Below are 21,232 nucleotides of genomic sequence, written 5' to 3' on the forward strand. Positions count from 1 at the left end.
TCAGCCTTGTTAATGCTTACACGGCTTTCTTATATAACCAGGACCACCTACCTAGGGATGGGATTACCCACAGTATTCTAGGACCTCCTTAGCAGGTAGTAAGTACCCAAGACTATCCCTGCAGACTTACCCACAGGCCAGTCGGATCTAGGCAACTCTTCAGTCAAGGTTTTCCTCTCAGGTGACTCCATGCTGTGTCAAGTTGACAAAGCTAAATAGGGCACGGGATACAGGCCAGAGTTCAGTCAAGGGTAGAGACCTCACATTGGAACCCGAAAGGAAAGAAGGGCGTCCACATGTCTCCTTCACCTGGCTGTGTCCTCACATCGAGGCCAGGCCCTGGCATGACTGCTGATAGCTAATTCTACCCTGATGACAGAAGTGCCCAAGCCTGTATGTCTTCCACTGATGCCCAGACCCTCTACCTCACACAGACAATACACTGTTTCCCAAATGTACCTTCCAGAACTAATAGGAAATTACAGAAGTGCTCAGGTCAGCCAAAGCCTAACCCAGGGAGTCTAATTAGAGGAGATAAAAGCTCCCTATCTGAGGCTCTTTGAAAGACAGCAGCCTCAAAGTACATTGCAAATAGATTTTTTAAACTGTTGTTTGAGGTTTTGTTGTTCATTTCTATTTTTTTTGTTTGTTTTGACTGAGATATACTTTCCATACATGGTTCCCTGTTCTCTGCACTTTCAGTTACCTGTGATCAACCATGTTTCAAATTAAATTTAAAAAAAATCCAGAATTTGCCAGGCATGGTGGTGTACACTTTTAGTTCCAGCACTTGGTAGACAGAGGTATGTGTATCTCTGTGAGTTCAAGGCCAGTCTGATCTACAAAGAGAATTCCAGGACAACCAGGGCTGTTACACAGAGAAACCCTGTCTTGAAAGACAAAACAAAACAAACAAACAAAATCCAGAAGTAAAGAATTAATGCATTTTAAATTGTGCACTGCTTTCTGATTTCAACTGTAGCATGATACAATCTCACAGCTTCTCACTGTGTCCCACTTGGGACATAAATCATCCGTCTGTGCAGTGTGTCCATGTACTCTCTCTCCATTAGTCACTCAGAAGACATCTTGGATATCAGATTGGTAGCCATGGTAACACAATGCTTGTATTTAAGCAGTCTTTATTTTGTTTAATAATGACTCTAAGGCACAAGAGTTGTGATACTAAACAAATTAGTACATCAGAAAACAGCGATGTGAGAAGGTAGAAGTTACTAACTCTATTGAGTATCTGTACATACAGGAGAAAACAGAGCTTCTGTATCATTCAGTAGTGTTGGTGTTTTGAGGTATCCTCTGGGGGATCTTAGACCCATTCCCTGAGGGTAAAGAGGCACTGATACAAAATAAAATGTTTGTCTTAAATGTCTCCCCATTATCTGCCATCCTGATCAACACACAGTGCATTTTCCTTAACTCCAGGAAGTCCCCTCCTGTGTCCTCCCAGGGTGACTGGTTTTTTTATTTTTATCACCATGGAGTGTTCTTCTTCAGTGACCTCAAATTTCGTATGAATGGAATCATGAGTATGACTCCCACTGTCAACACTACACCTACATCATCTTTCTTCTCCTTTTATGGAAGGCGAGAGAAACTTGGAGGATTGGAATGTGCTGGGTGTACCTGAGCTTTCCATTCACATGAAAATCTCTGATTTCGCTCCTGTCACCAACCATAATAAGGAGAGAGAGAGACTGGAGCTAAATGCTCAAAGTCAGGGCACTCATAACATCTTGAGCTTAAATCCAGGACTTTGAAGTCCAAGGAAGTTCCTCCCAAATTCAGCTGCGTCTGTGACTGGTGGAGGTAAATGGTCTCTCAGAAGCTGTTGGTTTGAATCCACCAAGTGGCTGCTCCCTCCCATAGGGACTCAAGATGCCATCACCAGTGCAGGAACCAAAAGGCTAGGTGAGGTCACGCCACCCACTCTGATCTGGCCTTCTCAGATGGGCTTTACTGGGGGGCACGCCCACTGAGCCACGGGCTAGTAAGAATCAGGCTAGGATTGGTCACTGCTTTCCAGGTAGCAATGAGGGGCAGATTCCAGCAGTGTTGGCCACGGGTGCAAAAGTGTACGCCTGGTGTCACCTTCCTAGTGAAGTGGAAGAATCCTGTTTTGGCTTCTGTGTTGCACTGACTTCCATATTTGGGGAGTGAGTGGGTGTATATAGCCTTCTTAGGTGTTACAGACTCAGCAACCTCCACCACCATTTGGGGTTGGATACATATTGAGAGTTCCAGCACTCTCGAGGCTTACAGTGATAGCAGTACCCACTGTTGATGCTTGGAGGACTTACATGACGGGAGAGCTGGCATGTCTCAGGAAGTGACCTCACTCCTGCCTTCTATGTCCCATGAACAGACCTTCCCTGTCCATGCCTGCTAGGCCCCACGTCAACTCTGAGCACTCCTGGATAACGAGATTCCAAAGACCAGGCCACTGTTCCCACTGTTACTTTAAAGGAGCAGTGATGCTTCCCATGCACCACACACAAAGGATGAGGGAGCCGAAGGGGGCCACTCTCAGAGCAGATTCTCCTAGAGTCCTCAGCCTTGGCCTCAGCCAGCCAGGTTCCTCTGCATCTGGACGCTGTCCCGGGCGCCACCTGCAGGGCTGGAAGCAACTAACCAACTCGCCATAACCCATGCACAGTCTCTAAGGACCAGAGTATTTAAGAACATAAGCTACAGACATATATTCTGATCTGTTCCCTACCCTTGCCCGTAGCCTTTGAACTGCTGCTGCCCAAGGCCCATGTACCAAGAAGGTAGGCTGGTGTGTCTGGGAGACAGCACCAGAGACTCAAGCCCCTCCCTCCTCTTGCTCTCTTTCCAAGATACATCAGACAATCTGACAGGCAAACAGGTTTCTCTCCTGCACACAAGATACCGATGTCTGTAATGTTATTAGACACTCAGGGCATGAGTACTGCCAGACGAGGGCCAGAAGAAGACCAGGCTGACCTTGAGGCCCCAGACAACCTGAGCATTGGCCATGACCTTGTTTGAAGAGGACAGTAAGTGATTTGCAAAATAGGACTGAACTGGCCCAGCCCTGGTCCAGGATGCCGCCTTGACTCCCTGACCCAGGCAGCTTGGGACCACGCTCTACATCTGCTGAAATCATCAACAACCTCAGTGATTGCTTAACCAAGGGGAGAGACTGTATTGATCTAAGCTAATGGCTTGTAGGCAGGCAGAAAATGAAATTTATAATTGATATTGAATCACATCGACTGTAGGCTTTTGGTGAATGGGTGAATGGGAATGGAGGCACTCAGCACTGATAGGACCCGGGCCAGCAGCCCCCAGACAAGGTTCAGAAGAGGGGTAGGAAGCTTCAAGAGACTCGGGCTGCAGAGCGGAGATTCAGGGCTGAGCACACCACCGCTCTCTGCACACGTAGGCAGTTCCTTCCTTCCACGCTTGCCAGTCTAGGAAGTGACCAGAATTAACACTTTGCTCCTTTTCACGAGTGGAATTCCGGGGCTCCTCCACTGAGCTACTGATTAAGGAAACACTGGAAAACTGTGGTTCCATGTTTCTGGGCTCCTGTTTGTTGACTCTCCAATTACACACGTATCACCACCAACCTCACTGTGTCCTTGACATCTGCATGGTGTGGATGGAGGCTGTAGGTCCAACTGAGAATCATGATGGGGCCTCAGGAATGGCTTCTCCAAGATCAAGGTTAAGAGTCTAGGAACCAAGCAGATGTACTGGGTTATAGACCCTCTTCTTGCCCCGCCCCCTTGTCTACTCATCCTCCTGCCGGGCAATTCCCTTCACTCCCTGGCCCTCCCTGTGGACAGCTTCCTCACTTCATGCACTCATTCTGCCTCGGCCTCAGCTATGGCCTTCCTGCCTCCTCCAGCTGCCTCGTCCCCCTAGCCTGACCTCGGCATCGCCTGCCCCATGCTCCTCTTTCCTCTGTGTACACCACCGAGATAACAGCAGTGTTTGTTCCCTGTCTAGCTCTGCCCAGCAGTCACCCTCCCCCAGAGTCTCCCAGTGCTGAACACATAGAAGGGTACTAAATTCAAAGACCGGAAAAGGAAAATGGAGGCTGTATGTGGCTGATTCTTGGGGTGCATCTTTACTGCATGGAAGTAAAGAGCAAGAAGTCCAAGTGTCCCCCAGCTTCTCTACCATACAGCCTAGCTAAAAAGCAGGCCGGCTGGGCCAATGAGCCTAACTTTTAAGAATGTAATCTTTTATATTGACTCTTTAAATCTTTCAAAAAAAATCTTTATGAAAAGTTGCCAGAATTTTCAGGCTACCTCATTACTATTTTAAAAGTTAAGATTTCCATTGATGGGGTTGGAGAATAGGGTTTCACATTGTTGCCTTGAAGTTCTCCAGGCAGGGAAGACAGCACTATTATGAGGGCCCGGCTGGATCTCTAGACCTCCGGGAAAAACAGATGTCCAAACAGAGTCCAGGCAGAACACTAACAGTCTAAAACAAACAAACAAACAAACAAAAAGGAGAGGCACTCAGAGCCACCGTGAGATAAATCATCTGCTGCAGCAGCTCACTCCTGGGACAGCACAGGACCCCAGCAGAGCCCCTCAACCTTGGCTACAAATCGCATTAAGTTTCTAAAGCATCCCATTGGCCCCTCCCCAGTGCCCTTCCATTACCTCACCCCTCTACTCCCAATCAATCTTTCGACCTCAATACTTACCCTTTAAATCAATTCAGCTCTGAGATTCATCTTGCTGTTTCCCCGGCCCGCTTTCAAATCTCATTGACTTTCATAAATCACTTGTGTTTCTGCTCTCCTTCTCCTCCTGCTCCGTTCTCTGGTGCAGCACTTACACAGCTGTAGACCCAGACACCCGCAGGCTTGCTGCAGGGCGCCCAACCCCAGCACATGTGGTCCAGAGGGGCGGATGGGTCAGTGGCCGCTGCAGCTGGGCTGCCTCAAGCCTTTGAAAAGCTCCTGAAAGTTATTGAATGTGTCCAGTGAGGGTCCATAAAGTAGACCCTAAAAAAAGGATTCACACGTAGTTTTCATTAAAGAGGTTCCCTGGCTGGTGGAGAAGTGAGGGGGTCCGGAAACAGGACAGATTCTAAAGGGAGAACAGGACCCAAGCCATAAAAGGAGGTCTCTGCCTAAGCCCCAGGGAACTCAGCTTTGACCAAGGGTTACCTGCGGAAGAAGACATAAATTCCCAGGCACTCCTAGCTCTCCCAGTTTAGGGTAAAACAGACTCTAGCCACCAAAGGGCGGTGTGGAACAATCTAGCCATCCTCAGAATCCTCCCGGGAATGGATTGTGTCTAATTTGAAGCCCCCTGGGAGAGAGGGAGCATGAAGATCCGAAAAGAGATCCAAGAGAACTTGGGCAGAGCAGCTGCACAACACGATTTGAAAGGCATCTGTGAACATTCTCAGAAGAATTCCTTAGCATCAGTAGTCGCCCCAGGTAAGTGATTGCTGGCCCACACCGAGTCCCTCTACAGGCTGAAGGAAACCCAGGCACACCAAGGACTTACCTACCGAGAGATCCGTACAACTGACAGACCCTAACTGTGGTCCTTGGAAGGTCCATAGACAGTCCAGGCCCAGGTTTCCTCCAGCCCAAGTCTGCTGCTGTGTCCTGACGTGTGTGGAGTTAGCCTGTCCCCTGCCTAGTGCCTCCCCCAGACAGACACTGGGTCTTTGCTACTCTTGGTTGTGTTTGAGGCCATGTATGGTGCTTGTCACAGGAAAAACTCAAACATCTACCAAATTAGTGATCTATTTGTTGTTGTTTTAGACATCCCAAGGGGTCCAGCCCCCTTCCAAGCAGCTTTTACCTAAAATGCTTCAGTATAATTTACATAAATAGTTTGAATCCATACAGTATCACAGCTCTGTTCTTCCCTTCACACACGTGACCTGTTAGGTGGGATATGTCCCTCACAGACCTTGTTCTATACCAAAACTTATGGCCACCCAAACCACATTGTGGCATCTTCTGTTTGGGGCTGGTGATTTTCTCCCGTTTCGTGGAGCTTATGTTTCCTGTAATGTTCTGCAACTTGCTTTCCTCGAGTTTTATAACAGTATTTAAACACAAGCATCCCTCCATATTTACGGGTCCTGTATCCTCAGATACCACTGACTGCAGACTGAGAAAAGTAACTGCATCATTGTTTCCTAAAGGATACAGTGTAATGACCACTGACATAGCATTATACCAGGTTCTGTAAATCATCTAGGAAAGAACGAAGGTGTCTGGGAGGATTGTGTGAGTTATAGGTAAATACTGTTGTTTTCTATGAGGAGATTGAGCCTCTGAGAGGTTTGAAATACCTGGGGGAGAGGGGGTCCAGAACCAGTCCCAGGCGTGACAATTAATGTTAGAGAAACTGAAAGAAGAGATGAGAGGGGTAAGGAGATCGCATGTTATTGCTGACCACAGAAGGAAGGTGTTTGCGGGAGAAATGAAGAGTCGGGGAGCTGAGACCCTGAGGAAGCCCTAATGGTGTCAGGGAGGGCACAGGACTGAGCACAGCCGTGTCTGCCGAGGACACTGTGGTGGCAGCTGGGCTCTGAGAGCTGTAAAGTCATAAGGCTGGGTCCCTAGCACCCTCGTGAGCCAGCCGTGGTGGGATCCTGCAGGGGTTCCACTAAGCAGCTTGTTCTAACTCCTCTCTTTGAAAACTCCCTGGCTGCCCGCTGTAAGAGATGACTGTAGCGTGGGGAGGTGTGGGGAGCAGGAGAGGGCAGACAACAGCGATTGAAAACCCCCTTTAGCTGTATAGCCCATGGGCAGAGCAAATACCACTACAAGGAGGCCATGAGAGAAACGGGTACCAGGACAGGAAAAGGCAGAATTCAACTCCCAGCTTGTGATACCGGGACTGTCAGGACAGAATGACACTTGATCCCAAGTTCAGAGTTGAGCTGCACATGGATGGCATTTAAATCCATGAGACAGTGTAGATGGAGGTGGATCTAGGGAGTTGCCCTGGGTACTCAGGCTGAGCGATCTGAACAATCTGGAGACGGAATGTGGCACCCAGTGAGGAAAAGGCAGGAGGGTGCTGTTGGGACCCCGGTGTATAAAGTACTGTCTGACAGGGCAGGATCAACATGACTCCCATCAGCACCAGGCTTCAGCCCTGGCAGTCATGGGCACCCATGTCCATCTATCCTTCGCCCACCCCACCCCACCCTAGTCCCATGGTTGCTCCTCTTTCTCCCATCTCAGACAGTCAGGAGGACGTGTTTCCCCTGTCTACCTCCCGGGAAAGCTGGACCAGGACTAGTGTGACTAGAGCACCCCATGCTTCCTCACCAGACCAAGTGGCAGCATGTGGAGTGCCCAGCACAGTCTGTGCCAGGCTACCCTGGCTCGGGGCAGTTCCAGGCAGTGGTGGGATGGGATGGGGTACAGCCAGGCCTGAGCACAGAGGACTGTGGGGACACAGGTGGTTTCTGGGACCTCCGGGTGGAGGGTCTAGACACTCCCGTAAGACCCCCCCTCTACCCATTGACACCTCTTTGCCTCCTGCCATAATCTGGGATGGCTTCTCACCCACAAGCCCAGCCCGTGCTCAGACTCCCATGCTAGCACCTGTGGAACCTCCCTCTGATTCCTTCTTCCACTTAACCTTAGCCATGCCCTTAGCTATGGGCATGTACGTCCTTCCCTTCTTCCTATCCTTATAAGGAGTATTTCAGAAAGATTTCCCCATGTTCTTTCAAGATACATGTGTGTATGTGTGTGCACATGCATGTGTGTGTGTGTGTGTGTGTGTGTGTGTGTGTGTGTGTGTATGCATGTCTGCATGTGGTGGTGTTGCATACAGGTTCTACAGTCCTAAACCCCTTAGCCCCTCCATCTTTTTCCTGCTCACCTCTCCCAGCCCCTCACCCAGGGAGACGAATATTTCTCTCTGTAAGTCCATTCTTGCTACATCATCCAACAAGAAACCAGAGGCTATGGGGGCTGGAGAAATGGTTCAGCGGTTAAGAGCACTGGCTGTTCTTCCAGAGGTCATGAGTTCAATTCCCAGCAACCACATGGTGGCTCACAACCATCTGTAATGAGATCTGGCGCCCTCTTCTGGCATACATAATAAATAAATAAATAAATCTTTAAAAAAAAAAAAGAAAAGAAAGAAAGAAACCAGAGGCTTTCATTGCACCTGTCCATCCTACATGCTTCAGTCTTCCCTCGGGGCCTCTAGGGGCACCGTCTCTCCAGCACACGTGCACTTCCCCTCGCTGCCTCTAGGGGCACGCCGTCTCCCCAGCACACGTGCACTTCCCCTCGCCGCCTCTAGGGGTATGCCTCTCTCCAGCACACTTGCAACAACCCCTTCCATCCACTACAAGAGTTCTCAGGTTTCTCCTCAAGGTCCCTCTTTCTCCCTGCCCAGACTTCCTGGAAGAGGTCATAGGGGCCCATAGCAGTTTCCTGAGGAGTCAGTACACTGGCCCTGAAGCCAGCAAATACAGATTCCAGAGCCGAGTGCATCACTTGTGACCTCAGGCAACTGTCTCCACCTCTGCAGATCTCAGCTTGCACATACGCAGAATGGAAGTAGTAAGGAGACTTGTGTAAAAAAATAATAATAATAATTCCTGTAGAAAATGAAGATCCAGATATAGCATGTAATGTCTAAGCCCATGTGAACTGTAACTGTTGCTACTATTATTACTATTATTGAGTACCTCCTGCATAACCTGTAATTTACTATGTTGTAGCCTTTTTCCAATCCCTTTGTCTGTCTCTGTCTCTGTGCCTCTCTGTGTGTATCTCTCTCTGACTCTGTGTATCTCTCTGTCTCTGTCTGTCTCTCTCCCTCCCCCCCCACATACCCACACATATAGACACACACACGTGGGACACATAAAGCTCCCCAGGAAAGTTCTGGATCTCTCCTAGCTCTGTTTCTGGTCTCTCCTCTTCCAGCCTACCTCCCTCTACTCCAGGCAGGTGCTACTCAGACCCCATCATTCCTTGGACTGAAAGGCATCCTCTGGCCAGCTCCAGGGGCAGAGGTGTATACAACATTTTTGTGCCCCCAGGGAGCAGCAGCTAGCTGAACAGACAGCAAGAGCACACGGAAGACTATTATTCATATCATGTTAAAGGTGAAGTGAGAAAAGATGACTTTTGTGGAGTCCTCTGGAGGACAACATGGAGGAACCATGCCTGGAGTGGAGGACCAGACTCCTACAGTGTAATGAGCCCAGGGCAGTAACCATATCGCAGTCATTTCAGCAGCCTAGAAATCTGGACTCTAAACTATTTGCCCACAAGTTTAGGTTGAGTGGATGTGGAGACGGGTGCCTAAGCAGCCCGGGTGCGCGCATGTGTCATGAGAAGGCCCAGCAGTTGTTCGCTGAGCAGGTGTTTCTGTTGGTAGATATGTGATCAGGTTGGATATACCGTGACTCATGGCCTAGGGCAGGAACGGGGTTTACTCTGTGTACCTCAAGATCGTAACTGCATTTGGAGAGAGGACAAGACTGTTAGGTCTGAGTTGAGGGACCACAATAGTTTCATGAAGGGGCTGGTGCTTAGGCATGAGGCCAGGCAAACTAAGAATCTTAAGTTGTGGCTCTTGCCAGCTTCCAACCACTGTTGCGGCCTCAGGACCCCAGTTTGCACATCTGCAAACAGTAAAATGTAATTTGTTAGTGGGAGAATTCAAGATTGAAGCAGAGCATTTCCTTGGCCATGCGTAGGCGTTTGGGAGAGGCCTGTAGGTTGTTGTCCAGGCAAACGTGATTCTATCCGAGTTGATTCAGTAAAGGGGGCTGAAAGGAAAGGGGGAGCACAGGGGAGCACTGGGTTTGGAAAGTACTCGCTCGTGGAGTCGGGGGGAAAGGTAGCACCTCAGTGTGTGACATTCGCTAGCTCTGGCGTCCTGAAAGAGGGAGGATGCTCAGCGGGTTTGGGAGAGTTTCACACTGAGTTTCTCATTCAGGCCAAAAAGACCCAAGACCTTCCGTGGAGCATCTGTATATGGCTTGACCCACGAGCCTCCCGTTCATAAATAAAGGACTCATGATAGGAGAGGGGGGAGCTGGGACAACCTGGCGACAGGGAGAAGACATTGGGAGAAGTTCGGGGGGAGGACAGAGGAAGTCAAAGCCAGCAGCAGGTGGTGGGGCTTGAGTACAGAAGTTAGCAGGAAGGCACATCAGAGTGGAGGGGCAAAAAATCTGGAAGGGGTTGGGGGTGATGGCATCGGAGTCACGGGTGGAACCATGTTTTGGGGGTTTGGTTGGAGCAATGTTTAGTCTTCAAATGCAGAGTGCATTTGTATGAGGGTGAGGAGCACTTGCCTAGGCTGTCCCGGGAGAGACGGTGAGAGCAGACCCCTGCGGCACATGCCGAGGTCAGGGTAGCAGAACAGACACCATGTTTGTGCTGACCTCCTTAAAATCAAGAGCCCTGCCTGTCCTGAGCTGAGCTGGTTCACATTCTGCTCACCCTTCAAAGCCCGGCCCGCTGGCTCTGTGGAGATTTTCTTTCCTTTCCGTGGCTCTGCAGAGATCTGCAGCCCGATGGTCTACACCTTCGTTTAATTTTCCTTCCCTTTAACTGTCAGGAACTGCACTGGGAAAGACCAGCTCAGAATCTGGCACTGTACTTGTCAGGGCTCTGTTTGGTTATGAGGGAAGAGAGACGTAAGAAGAGGGAAAAGGGAGGGGGTGGCATCCCGTTGTGAGTAGAGAGCCCCCAACTTTAGGTTACCGTCTTCCCTGGACCTAGCTTGCTTCAGGCTCGCGCCCCAAGTCCAGTCAGTTCTGAAGCCATAGCTTGTCAATGCTGCCTGACTCAGGGCCTGGTGTAAATATTTACAGAACTGGATAAATTGATTAAAGGAAGTGCTGAGAACAGGAGCAGTGGTTATTAATAAATCATACCAGTGGCTGTTTTCCTTGTGAGACACTCCACGGGTCTGATAAGTAATGTATGCATGATTGATCATCTGGGGAGAAACCTGCACTGGTGTGGCAGTCACCATGGCCTGTGCAGGAAAAACCTCTCTGAGGAATTGCAGGACATTGGAGTTGCTCCCTTCACTCCCTGGAATGTGGCTTCAATGAGGCCTGCTTTCCATTACCTGGAGCTCCTAAGAGGGCTGGTGTCTACAGCTTGACAATCAGGGTAAAAATCTCTCCCTTCTTTGTGTTGACATGTCAAGGGACATGTATGCCAATAGCATGGTGAGCCCTACAATCACTTATTGCCCATGTTGCCAGGCTGTGCATCCGTTGGCCTGTGCCCAGGGAGTTCAGCCTTCCTGGAGAAGCCATCTTGTATCTGTAGAGCCCACCCGGCATACTTGGGAGGTTCCGTCTCTGCTGATTAGTCCTGTGACTGGTGAGTTCTGCTGTCAGCTGCCCTGCCCAGTATGCTAGAGGGAGGAAGAGAAGGCAGATGTCTGGTAGAACAAGGAAGCATCAGGTTCTGTTGTAACAGAACACAGATAGAGCCATGAATGTAGCCCTAAAACAGTCCATGGCTTCAGTCACCACTGAAGACCCCAGAGGGGTCTATGCCATCTTCTGGGGAAGTATGAGAGGTTCTAAGTGCCTCTTGCAGATGACCTGAAAGGAAGAAGAATTGAAGAGGAGACCATGGAGACTAAGCCAACCTACCCACAACAAAGAATCCTCACTCACAGGGCCACCACTGCCTGCCAGGTCTTTAGTTAAACATATCAGGCAATCAAAACACAAAAAAATCCATGCATTTGATGAGTTAATTTTATTGAACTTGCTAAAAAAAATAAAAAATAAAAAAAAAAATAAAACAGGTTCAGAGATGTGCAAATCAACACCTAGGAAAGAAAATTCAGTAATCAAAGGGACACCTATGTCCCCTCTTCTCCTGGGTCCCTTGTCAAACCTCACCAGAATACTGAGGTCATGTTCACTTTCTTCCCATCGTGGACATCATCTTCACCTCCTCAGAACCCCATCAGCCAGTGTCTGTCTAATCCAGCCCTGTTATGCCTAGCTGGCTTGAGCTGGGACAAGGTCAGGGGAGATGGCATCCGTAGGAGCATAAGGGTCCCTCCTGAGAGTTGGTGCTATTCTACCAGGCACAACCTCTCTCTGCCTTATCAGGGGCCCTGCCCAGCCCAATTAGACAAAACATTTCTTCCAGGTCTGTGTTCTCCAAGGCAGAGCCACTAAAGCAGAGACCCTAGGCAAGGTGCACCTGATGCCAGGAAACAGAAGGGCAGCCTTTCCAGGGCCTTGGGGAGACTTTGGGGGAGGATTGAGGCTCATGTGGACAAGGAAAGAGCCCTAAGAAACTAAGACCTTCAGGCATATGGCTCTCCCTGTCAGAAGTGATGAGTTAGGTGTCTCCTACAGGAAGTAGAACCCTAGCAGGGAGTCCCACTTGATTAGCCCTCTAGAAGAAGAGAGCTAATACTGTCCTTTTGCACCTACTAAGTTCTGGAGTGTGAATCCTCAAAGTATGATCTGCAGAACTGGTGGTCATGGGGAAAGAGGTGTTCCAGTACACCTGTGTGGTGTAATACAGCCACACACCATGTTGAGGAAGCAGTATGTAAAGGCACTTAGAGTGCCATTAGCCATACACAGACCTCTTCTGCTATGTGGGCCCACTGCTGGGCTGCTCAGACTCAGGAATCAAATTATCCATGAGGCAGTCATCCTACTAGTTCCTTTATCATGGTCATCATCACCATGGTTACCAGTCACTAGGCCAGTTGATGTGCCAAGCATTACCAGGGCTTGGTGATCTCTTCTCCTCCTCTAACAGTTTCTCCTCCTCCTGCTTACTCTGCAGCAGGTATCATAGACCTATACAGACTGGAGTTGCTGACCTGTAGATTGAGGAAGAGTTTACAGTGCTGGTAGAGAGATAAATCCAAGTCTTTGCCCAAAGTCTGTATTTCTTCAACTAGACCCCATGGCATGACAGCTAATATCAATTGTCAACTTGACAAGTTCTTGACTCACCTTGGAGACAAAAATTTCTGGGCATGATGGAGTTTCTAGACTGGGTTCTTTGACGTGGGAAGACCCATTCTAAATGTCAACAGCACCATTCTACTGACTAGTGTCTTAGCCTGGACATAAAGGAAAAAGTAAGCTAAACACCAGCATCCACCTCTTTCTGCTCCCGGAGTGCAGGTGCTATATGACCAGCTGCCTCACACTCCTGTTGTCTTATTCTTTTGACTGTAAACTCAAACTATGCGCCATAGTAAACTCTTCCTTCCTTAAGTTGCTTTTGCCAAGAACCTGGTCACAGCAACAAGAAAAGTAACAAATATAGAAACTTGGTACCAGGAGTGGGGCTGTAATACAGAAAGTTGGTACCAGGAGTGGGGCTGTAATACAGAAAGTTGGTACCAGGAGTTGGACTGTAATATAGAAAGTTGGTACCAGGAGTGGGACTGTAATACAGAAAGTTGGTACCAGGAGTTGGACTGTAATATAGAAAGTTGGTACCAGGAGTGGGACTGTAATACAGAAAGTTGGTACCAGGAGTGGGGCTTTAATATAGAAACTTGGTATCAGGAGTGAGGCTGTAATACAGAAACTTGGTACCAGGAGTGGGACTGTAATATAGAAAGTTGGTACCAGGAGTGGGGCTGTTGCTGTGATAAACTTCACCATGTGGTTTTTAGGTGTTGGATCTAGAAAATTCCTAACATGCTGTGAGAAGAGCTTAATGGGTCACTCTGGTGAGCAAGGGGAAGGTCAGAATGCTGAGAGAAACACAAACAATGTGTTTTGGAGGAGAATAAGGTCTTTTGGGAACTAGGCTGGAAGTCATTCAGGATATATTCTGGAAAACAATCTGGCTGCATTCTTCCCACATCCTGAGAACCTCAGTGATGCTGAATGCAAAAGTAATGGACTGATTTGTGATTTGGTAGAGGAAATTTCAAGACAGGGTAGCATCCAGGATGCATCATGGTTACTACTACTCACTACTCTTCTTTGGGTTTACAGCAAAAGACAGCAAAGAGTGAAGGGAAAAGATACAAAACATGTTCTGTTTGGCAGGAAAAGGAGAAAGTGTAAAGTTGTAGACATGGCAGGAGCTGAAAAAGCAACTACAATTGTGGAAGAGATTATCACCATTAAAGAAAAAATCTACATCTCTATACTGGGACAATATGAAAGGTGCCCTAAAAATAAGAATCCATATATCAGAGGCTCTTCTTCTGAAAACCCAAATTACTTTCAGAGGAGAGAGCCTAAGCTGAGAATGCCACCTGAGGGAGTCATGGAAGCTTGTGTCAAGGTTCCAGATGGCTGCTGAAGCCAGATAATGTGTGGTGGGGTCATAGTTTCAGCAATGAGGCCCTGAGAGTCTATTGTGGGAAGCTGTAAAGGCAAAGCCTATGTTGACATGGAGATCTCAGGATTTTGGAGATACTAGGACCACAAGAGATCTTCCAAGGAAAAATGCAGGCACAGACTGGAGCTGGCCCAGGAGAGGTGTTGCAGAGCTTGAGGTATAAGGCCTCCCATGCTGTTTAGCACCTAGATGATTCATTAAGAGTCCCAGTGAGGGACATGGGGCTGCAGGATTTGATGTTTGCCCTGCTGTGTTTTGGTCTTGCTATGGTCCACTCTTTCCTTGCTGTGTCCTCATTGCCGCCTTCTGGGAATGTTTACTCTGTGCCATTGTGCGTTGGAAGTGTGTGACTTGTTTTGGTGTTATAAGGGCTCACAGTTAAGACATTTCCTGAGTCTCAGAAGATACTCTGTGCTTGCACTTTGATGTGTTAGAACTGTTGAAATTTTATGGGGATTTTTGAAGTTGGACTGGATGCATTTCTCATTATGAGATAGCCATGAGCCTATGTGGAAGATTATAGCTTTAGCACAGTATCTTTTGGTGTCAGATTGACAAGGGGTGGACTTTTGATGGTTAATATTAATTGCCAATTGACGAGATCTAGGGCACATTGATGTCAATGAAGGAGTTCCTAGATTGGGTTAACTGAAGTGGGAAGATCCACCTTTAATCTTGGTGGCACCATTCAATGGGCTGTGGTCCTCACCTGGGTCATAAATGAAAACTGAGCTGAATATCAGAGTTCATCATTTCTGCTTTCTTACTGAGAGTACAGTGTAATGGACTGCCTCATGCTCCTGCTGCCACAACTTCCCCTCTGTGTTAGTCAGGATTCTGTAGAACAGAACTTATAGAATGAATCTACATATCTATGTATATATGATTATGTACACACACACACGTAGGGGATTTATTTGAGTGGCTTACAGGCTGTGGTCCAGCTAGTCCAACAATGGCTTTCTACCAGCAGAAGGTCCAAGAATCTTGTAGTTGTTCAGTCCATGAGGTTGGATGTCTCAGCTGGTCTCCAGTATACTCCAGAATCCCAAAAAGCATATGCTCTAATACCAGTGAAGGAATGGACGTGTTCGCAAGAGTGAGAGCAAGCAGGCAGAGAACAAGCTTCCTTCTCTCATGCCCTTTATATAGACTGACAGTGGAAGGTGTGGTCCAGATTAAAGGTGGATCCTCCCACCTCAAAAGATCTGGATTAAAGGTTTATCTTCCTACCTCAAAGACCTGGATGAGAAGTGGGTCTGCCCACTTCAAATGATTTTAAGTAAGGAAAAAATCCCTCACAGGTGTCCCCAGCCATTTGTGTTTTAGTTAATTCCAAATGAAGTCAAGTTGATAACCAAGAATAGCCATTACAAGTCCACCCCTTGTCAACCTGACATACAATCATATCTCCTTATGACATGATTAATTTCCAAATGAGAACATTAACTAGGTCATAATAATACCTATTCATGATATAACTATCACACATACGGTGGCAAACAAATTACATATTTAAATAGGTCATAATTATGCTTGACATGATATAACTGTCCCTCATACAACCTCAAATGCATTATAAATTTGGAATAGGTGGTAATGTTCCTTGAGGGATATTCTTTTTTTGTTTGTTTGTTTTTGTTTTGTTTTGTTTTGATTTGATTTTCGAGACAGGGTTTCTCTGTGTAACAGTTCTGGTTGTCCAGGAACTCACTTTGTAGACCAGGCTGGCCTCAAACTCACTGAGATCCGCCTGCCTCTGCCTCCCGAGTGCTGGGATTAAAGGCGAGTGTCACCAGCGCCCGGTGAGGGACATTCTTTTTGTACAAACTTAAATATGATAACCACTGATACTCTATTGATGTTACATTACATGATAGAGAAATCAAAGAAAGACAAATTTCTGTATAAACACATTCTTCACAAAATATGACAGAAACACTCAGTTATAATCCTGGCTGGTTTCTGCAGCTGGTCACCTGGTTTTAGCTGGTATTTATAACTACCTTCCTCTACTACCCATTCAGTATTTCCTCCACCCTTAGCAAGAACCTCAGCAGGTCTTGGCTCTTTCCCTGGAGCAGTGACCCATACCTTCATTTCTGAAGGGTCTGTGCCCCTTGTCATCCTGCCTGGATTAGGCTGTTGTAGTTTCCCATCGACTTTAATCACAGGACATGGTAGCACCAAGAGACATCCTAAAGAAGCTCCTGCACTCCAGATATAATCCTTCTTGCCGCCATTGTGGAGAAACAATCCAGTTTCTGCTTGGTAGTCTAGATCAGTCACCCCTCCTAACACTGTTCTTCCTTTCTTAGCCTGTTGGCTTAAGGGCATCAAAATCTCAAAGTGGCCAGGGGGAAATCTGAGTTTCCAGTTCAATGAAATGTTGTGTCTCCTGGCAGGAGCGCTCCCTCTTCTGGAACCAAAACTTCTGGGCCAGTAGAACTTAAAGTCACAGGAACAGGAAGCAAAAATTTCCTAGTGGGTCAGTAGAGGTGATAGTGAGCGGAACTCTTCCCTTTTCCACCCCTCGATGCCTGGACCTGTGGATCCAGGGATGGGAGAAACAGTACAATATACTGGATGCTGAGTCAAAGCATATACTGCCTTCTGGAGAGCCCTGTCCCAGCCCTCCAGGCTGCTGCCACATAATTGGCACTTATTTTTCTATCAGACCAACGGCTTCAGGATGGTGGGAACATGGTAAGACCAGTGGAGTCTATGATCGAGGGCCCACTGTCGCACCTCTCTGGCCATTGCTTGAGTTTCTTGGTCAGAAGCAATACTATGTGACTATCATGACCGTGGATAAGGCATTCTGTGAGTCCACAGATGGTATTTGGCAGAAACATTACATGCAGGAAAGGCAAATCTGTAATCAGACAGATTGGCGACTTTAAACTGTGATGGGGTAAGTGTGTGTTGATTCTTCAGCAAGCAGCACAGTGGTCAGGCCCAGCAGCCAGATGGGAACAGGATGCAGATCTATCTGAAATACAAACACATGTTCAGCTCTGTGCCCGGTGCTGCTGGCGGGCAGAGGTGGCTGTGTGATGGGAAGGAACTAGACTGTGCTGTTCCCAAGCACTCTTCAGATTTCTCGTCAGTCTCTCTGGAGAAACTCGTTGTGTGCGATCACCATTCTCCCTTAGTGTAGGAGGTGAGCACAGGGACAGCCGCATTCCTCACTAAGTCAAAACACGGCTGAGCCAAGGCTGGCAAGGTCAGTACCAGTGGCCAAGAGATGGCTCTTTTGCATTGAGTCTTAAAGATTGAGCAGGACTTCACCAGCTGCCAAAAGCCAAGATCGGAATGGGAGAGAAAGGGGAAAAAAATGTTTGAGCTATTAGGATAGTGGTGTGGAAGGTTAAGGAATTACTGGCCCTGAATGAGGCTTTTCCATAAGGAATAAATCCAGAGAAGTGGAGAATTTTGGATCCCAGTGGCAGAGCAGAAACTAATGAAGGAAGGCTATATAACTCCTCACAAGTGCATAAACCACAGCTGCTTCTGGGGTGCTCTGGCATATGCCCTGAAAATCCAAGGGGAAAGGGGATCCAACTGTCTTGCCATTCTGGGACCCAGGCCTTGGTCTGGGGGTAGCCTGGGTGTCAGAGCGTGGAGGGGGTGGTGTTAAGGGCTGACCTCAGTCTCCACACTCACTGTGTGTTCTTGGCTTCCAGCTCGCTCCAAGAGCCTGGTGATGGGGGAACAGAACCGGAGCCCAGGGAGGCCCCCGGCCCCCCACAAGCTGGGCCCTGTACTCAAGGCCGGCTGGCTGAGGAAGCAGAGGAGCATCATGAAGAACTGGCAGCAGAGATGGTTCGTGCTACGTGGGGATCAGCTCCTCTACTACAAAGACAAAGATGACAGCAAGCCCCAGGTAAGGCCTGACGGTCCTGTGTCCCTTGGGTGTCGTGCTGGGATGGCACCAGGGTGGCGAAGTTCAGAGTGTGAGTGCAAGCTAGGCCAGCACCCAAGTGTGGGTCTTAACTCCGTGCATGTTCCCATACCACAGCTTGTTTTTCTGAAACACACTCCCAGCTTCTGAAATGAAAACATTTCCTTTTAATATTGGCAGAGTATATCCCCACCTAGCTTAAAAACAGCACTTCCTGTGTTCTGCTCAGCTCCTAGTGCTTCCCACAAAGACATGTGCACGTATTTCATGCTCATGATCCAGAAAAATGGGTTCCAGACAAATCTAGCCTTACACTGAAAACTGAATGCCTGTGAAGCTCTATGTCTGATGTCTCTGCCTCAAATAGGGGGTCTCCCTTGTATTACGGGGGACCTCCCTATTCGGGTGCTCAAAATGCCTGGCCTTCCACCCAGACCAGACTAAGTTTACTCACTCTGAGCACCGAGTAGCTTCATCTGTCGGGCATGGAGTCATCACAGCTGGACCACATAGACACCAAAACAGTGCTCTGCAGAAAGCCTTCCAAGACAGCTGGGCCTGCAGGATTGTGGCAATCTAATCCTTGTAAGAGGTAAAGCCAGGACTCTGCAACCATGGTCTCTGCACCCATGCTTTGAACCTCTATGGATCAATAATATTTCTAATTATATCCACACTGAACATGGGCAAATTGTCTTTTCTTGTATTAAGGGCTAGACAATACTATATAATAACTACTTACATTTAGATTGTACCAGGTATTATAAGCAACCTGGGGATGGTTTCAAGTTTATAGGAGGGTATAGAAAGGTTACATGTGAATAAATATATCATTGTACACAGGGACTTGGACATTCATGGAGGGTTCTGGAACTATCCCTGCAGACAGTGTGAGATAGCCACTATATTTCTTGGGGAAAGAATACGGAAGAGATGATAAAGAGCATGTTCCAAGCCATACTCACTATCAATGCTCCAAGTTGGAAAGGATACTCAGACCACCTCATTCAAAGTCAGAAGTCACAGAGCCTTGGTAGACAGGAGAATGTGCTTGTCTCAGTGGTTCCCACAGCATGGGAAAGACAAAATGTCCCATGCAATTAAGATGTGAACCTGGGTGCAGGAGGATGTCACGTTCAAAGTAAGAGAGTGACTCCTTCACACCTGTGCTAGGTCATCTGAGAATTTAGACATGTCGGTTTGGTTTGCTTGTATCCTTTCCATCTCCCCAACACTTGCTTTAATAGAAATGGGGCTGGGGGCAGGCTTCATCTCACAGCCTGTGGTGATGGAAGGAGCCAGCTACAAGTTAATGACTCGGTGGCTTCTCCTCGTGTGTGTTCCAATGGTTACCTCCATTCACAGAGGGTAATTCTGGTTTCTATTCTGTGGTAGTTATGTTACCTTGCCTTTCCAAAATATATTTGTGCTCACAATGAAAAAGTGTTGCCTAGTAATGTGAATGAGCTTAATTCATTGAACTATATACTTTAACAATGGCTACCATGGTGAACTCTTGTCATACAAATTTTATAATAAAGAGAAATATATAAATAAATACAACTGCTTTAGGAAGATGGTCACATAGGTAACAGCACAAATGGAAAGTGTGTAGGATAAAGCTCACGAGGGTGGACCAAACCACAGTTAACAGGAAGAAGGTGGTTCCAGTCCAAACTGGGAATTCCTGATCTCATTCAGTCCTTCAGTTTTATACAGAAGGAAAACGATGTCCTGAGTTCAGTAAGGCAGATGGGAACTCTGCAGTCAAGTGGATCTGAAATGGATTTGGATTCCATCTAGCATGTTAATTGTATGACTTGGGACAGTCACTTTCTTTTCATCAACTGAGGTTTTAGTTGCAAAATGGGACAGTATTACCTACATGACAGGGAGGATGCTGCAATTAAATTGCAGAACAGCTCTGTAACCAAGGGATGGTCTTAGCTCACTGAATGCTTAAACCTGAACCCATATGTCCATAGGCCTGCTTTCCCCATCCCCCTTCCAGCCCCACTGATCCCTCTCCCGCAGAGCACTATTTTTTTTTTTTTTTTTTTTTTTGGCCTCGTTGACCCATCAATAGTGTTTCCTGACTGACCCGTCCATGATCTGCCATTCTGACATCAGTGACAAAAATGACCAGAATTTCACAGTCATGTTCTGGGATCCTGCTGTCACCCCCTGCTCTGCTCAGCCTGCAATGCTTCCTTCTGGGACATCATTGTGATGCTGAGTGATGCTACATATTGACAACCCTGAGGTCCCTCACTAGTGAAGATCCCTCTTCTTTAAGTGTGCCCATATGTTCTTGCTGTAAGCCCTGTGGTAGACCGGGCATCCCTATCTCCCATCAGATGGCTCTAGAGCATGTCTATCCCAGAATTTCCCATTGCTGCTACCTTTTCCAGACCTTGACAGCGTCTAGTGGGAGCAGCTAATTAATGGCGGTAATCACATCCCCCAGTCACTGGCCTGGATGCATCAGTAGCCCTTATACCCACCCCAGGTCAGACTGCGTCCTTCATCTCCAGGGAGAATGGCGCATCTGTGAAAGGAACCGGCATACCCCAGCAGACACCAGGCTCTGCTCAAAGCTCCTCTTGAGACTCTCTGGGTCTGTTGACACTTCCAGGGTCCTGGGACCTAACCACTGTTCCATAACCAACTCTGACTCCTGAAGCAGCCCTGCTGTACAGGCTCCTAATCTCAAGGCCACTATTAGTCCAACTTGACATTTAGCTTCTACAGTGTGATCTCAAACTGCTGTCACAATCAACCCACAGATCTCTACTTAATTTCATGAAGTACATGTAATAGACTAATTCTCAGTATCTGGTTCCTATAAAATATGCCCTGCTCACTGTTCATAGTGACAGCACGGCCAGGCAGTCAGTACCCTCTCGGCCAAGAGCCTGCACCAGCTGTTGTAATTGTCAGGACAGGGAACATCCAGCTGCCTGTGATGTTGCCCAGAGCTCAGAAGTCAGGATAAG

The 21,232-nt window shown here is 47.7% G+C and overlaps 1 protein-coding gene across 1 annotated transcript in view; it reads left to right on the forward strand.

Moving 5' to 3' along the window:
- Arhgap22 (Rho GTPase activating protein 22) overlaps positions 1–21,232 on the forward strand; it is a 141,043-nt gene that overhangs the window by 8,778 nt on the left and 111,033 nt on the right. The window contains exon 2 of the mRNA XM_059274124.1: positions 18,019–18,218. Within this exon, the coding sequence (XP_059130107.1) occupies positions 18,019–18,218 (200 nt within the window). The remainder of the gene's footprint in view (positions 1–18,018; positions 18,219–21,232) is intronic.

The sequence above is a fragment of the Peromyscus eremicus genome, chromosome 9 (genome assembly GCF_949786415.1).
Source record: "Peromyscus eremicus chromosome 9, PerEre_H2_v1, whole genome shotgun sequence".
NCBI lineage: Eukaryota > Metazoa > Chordata > Mammalia > Rodentia > Cricetidae > Peromyscus > Peromyscus eremicus.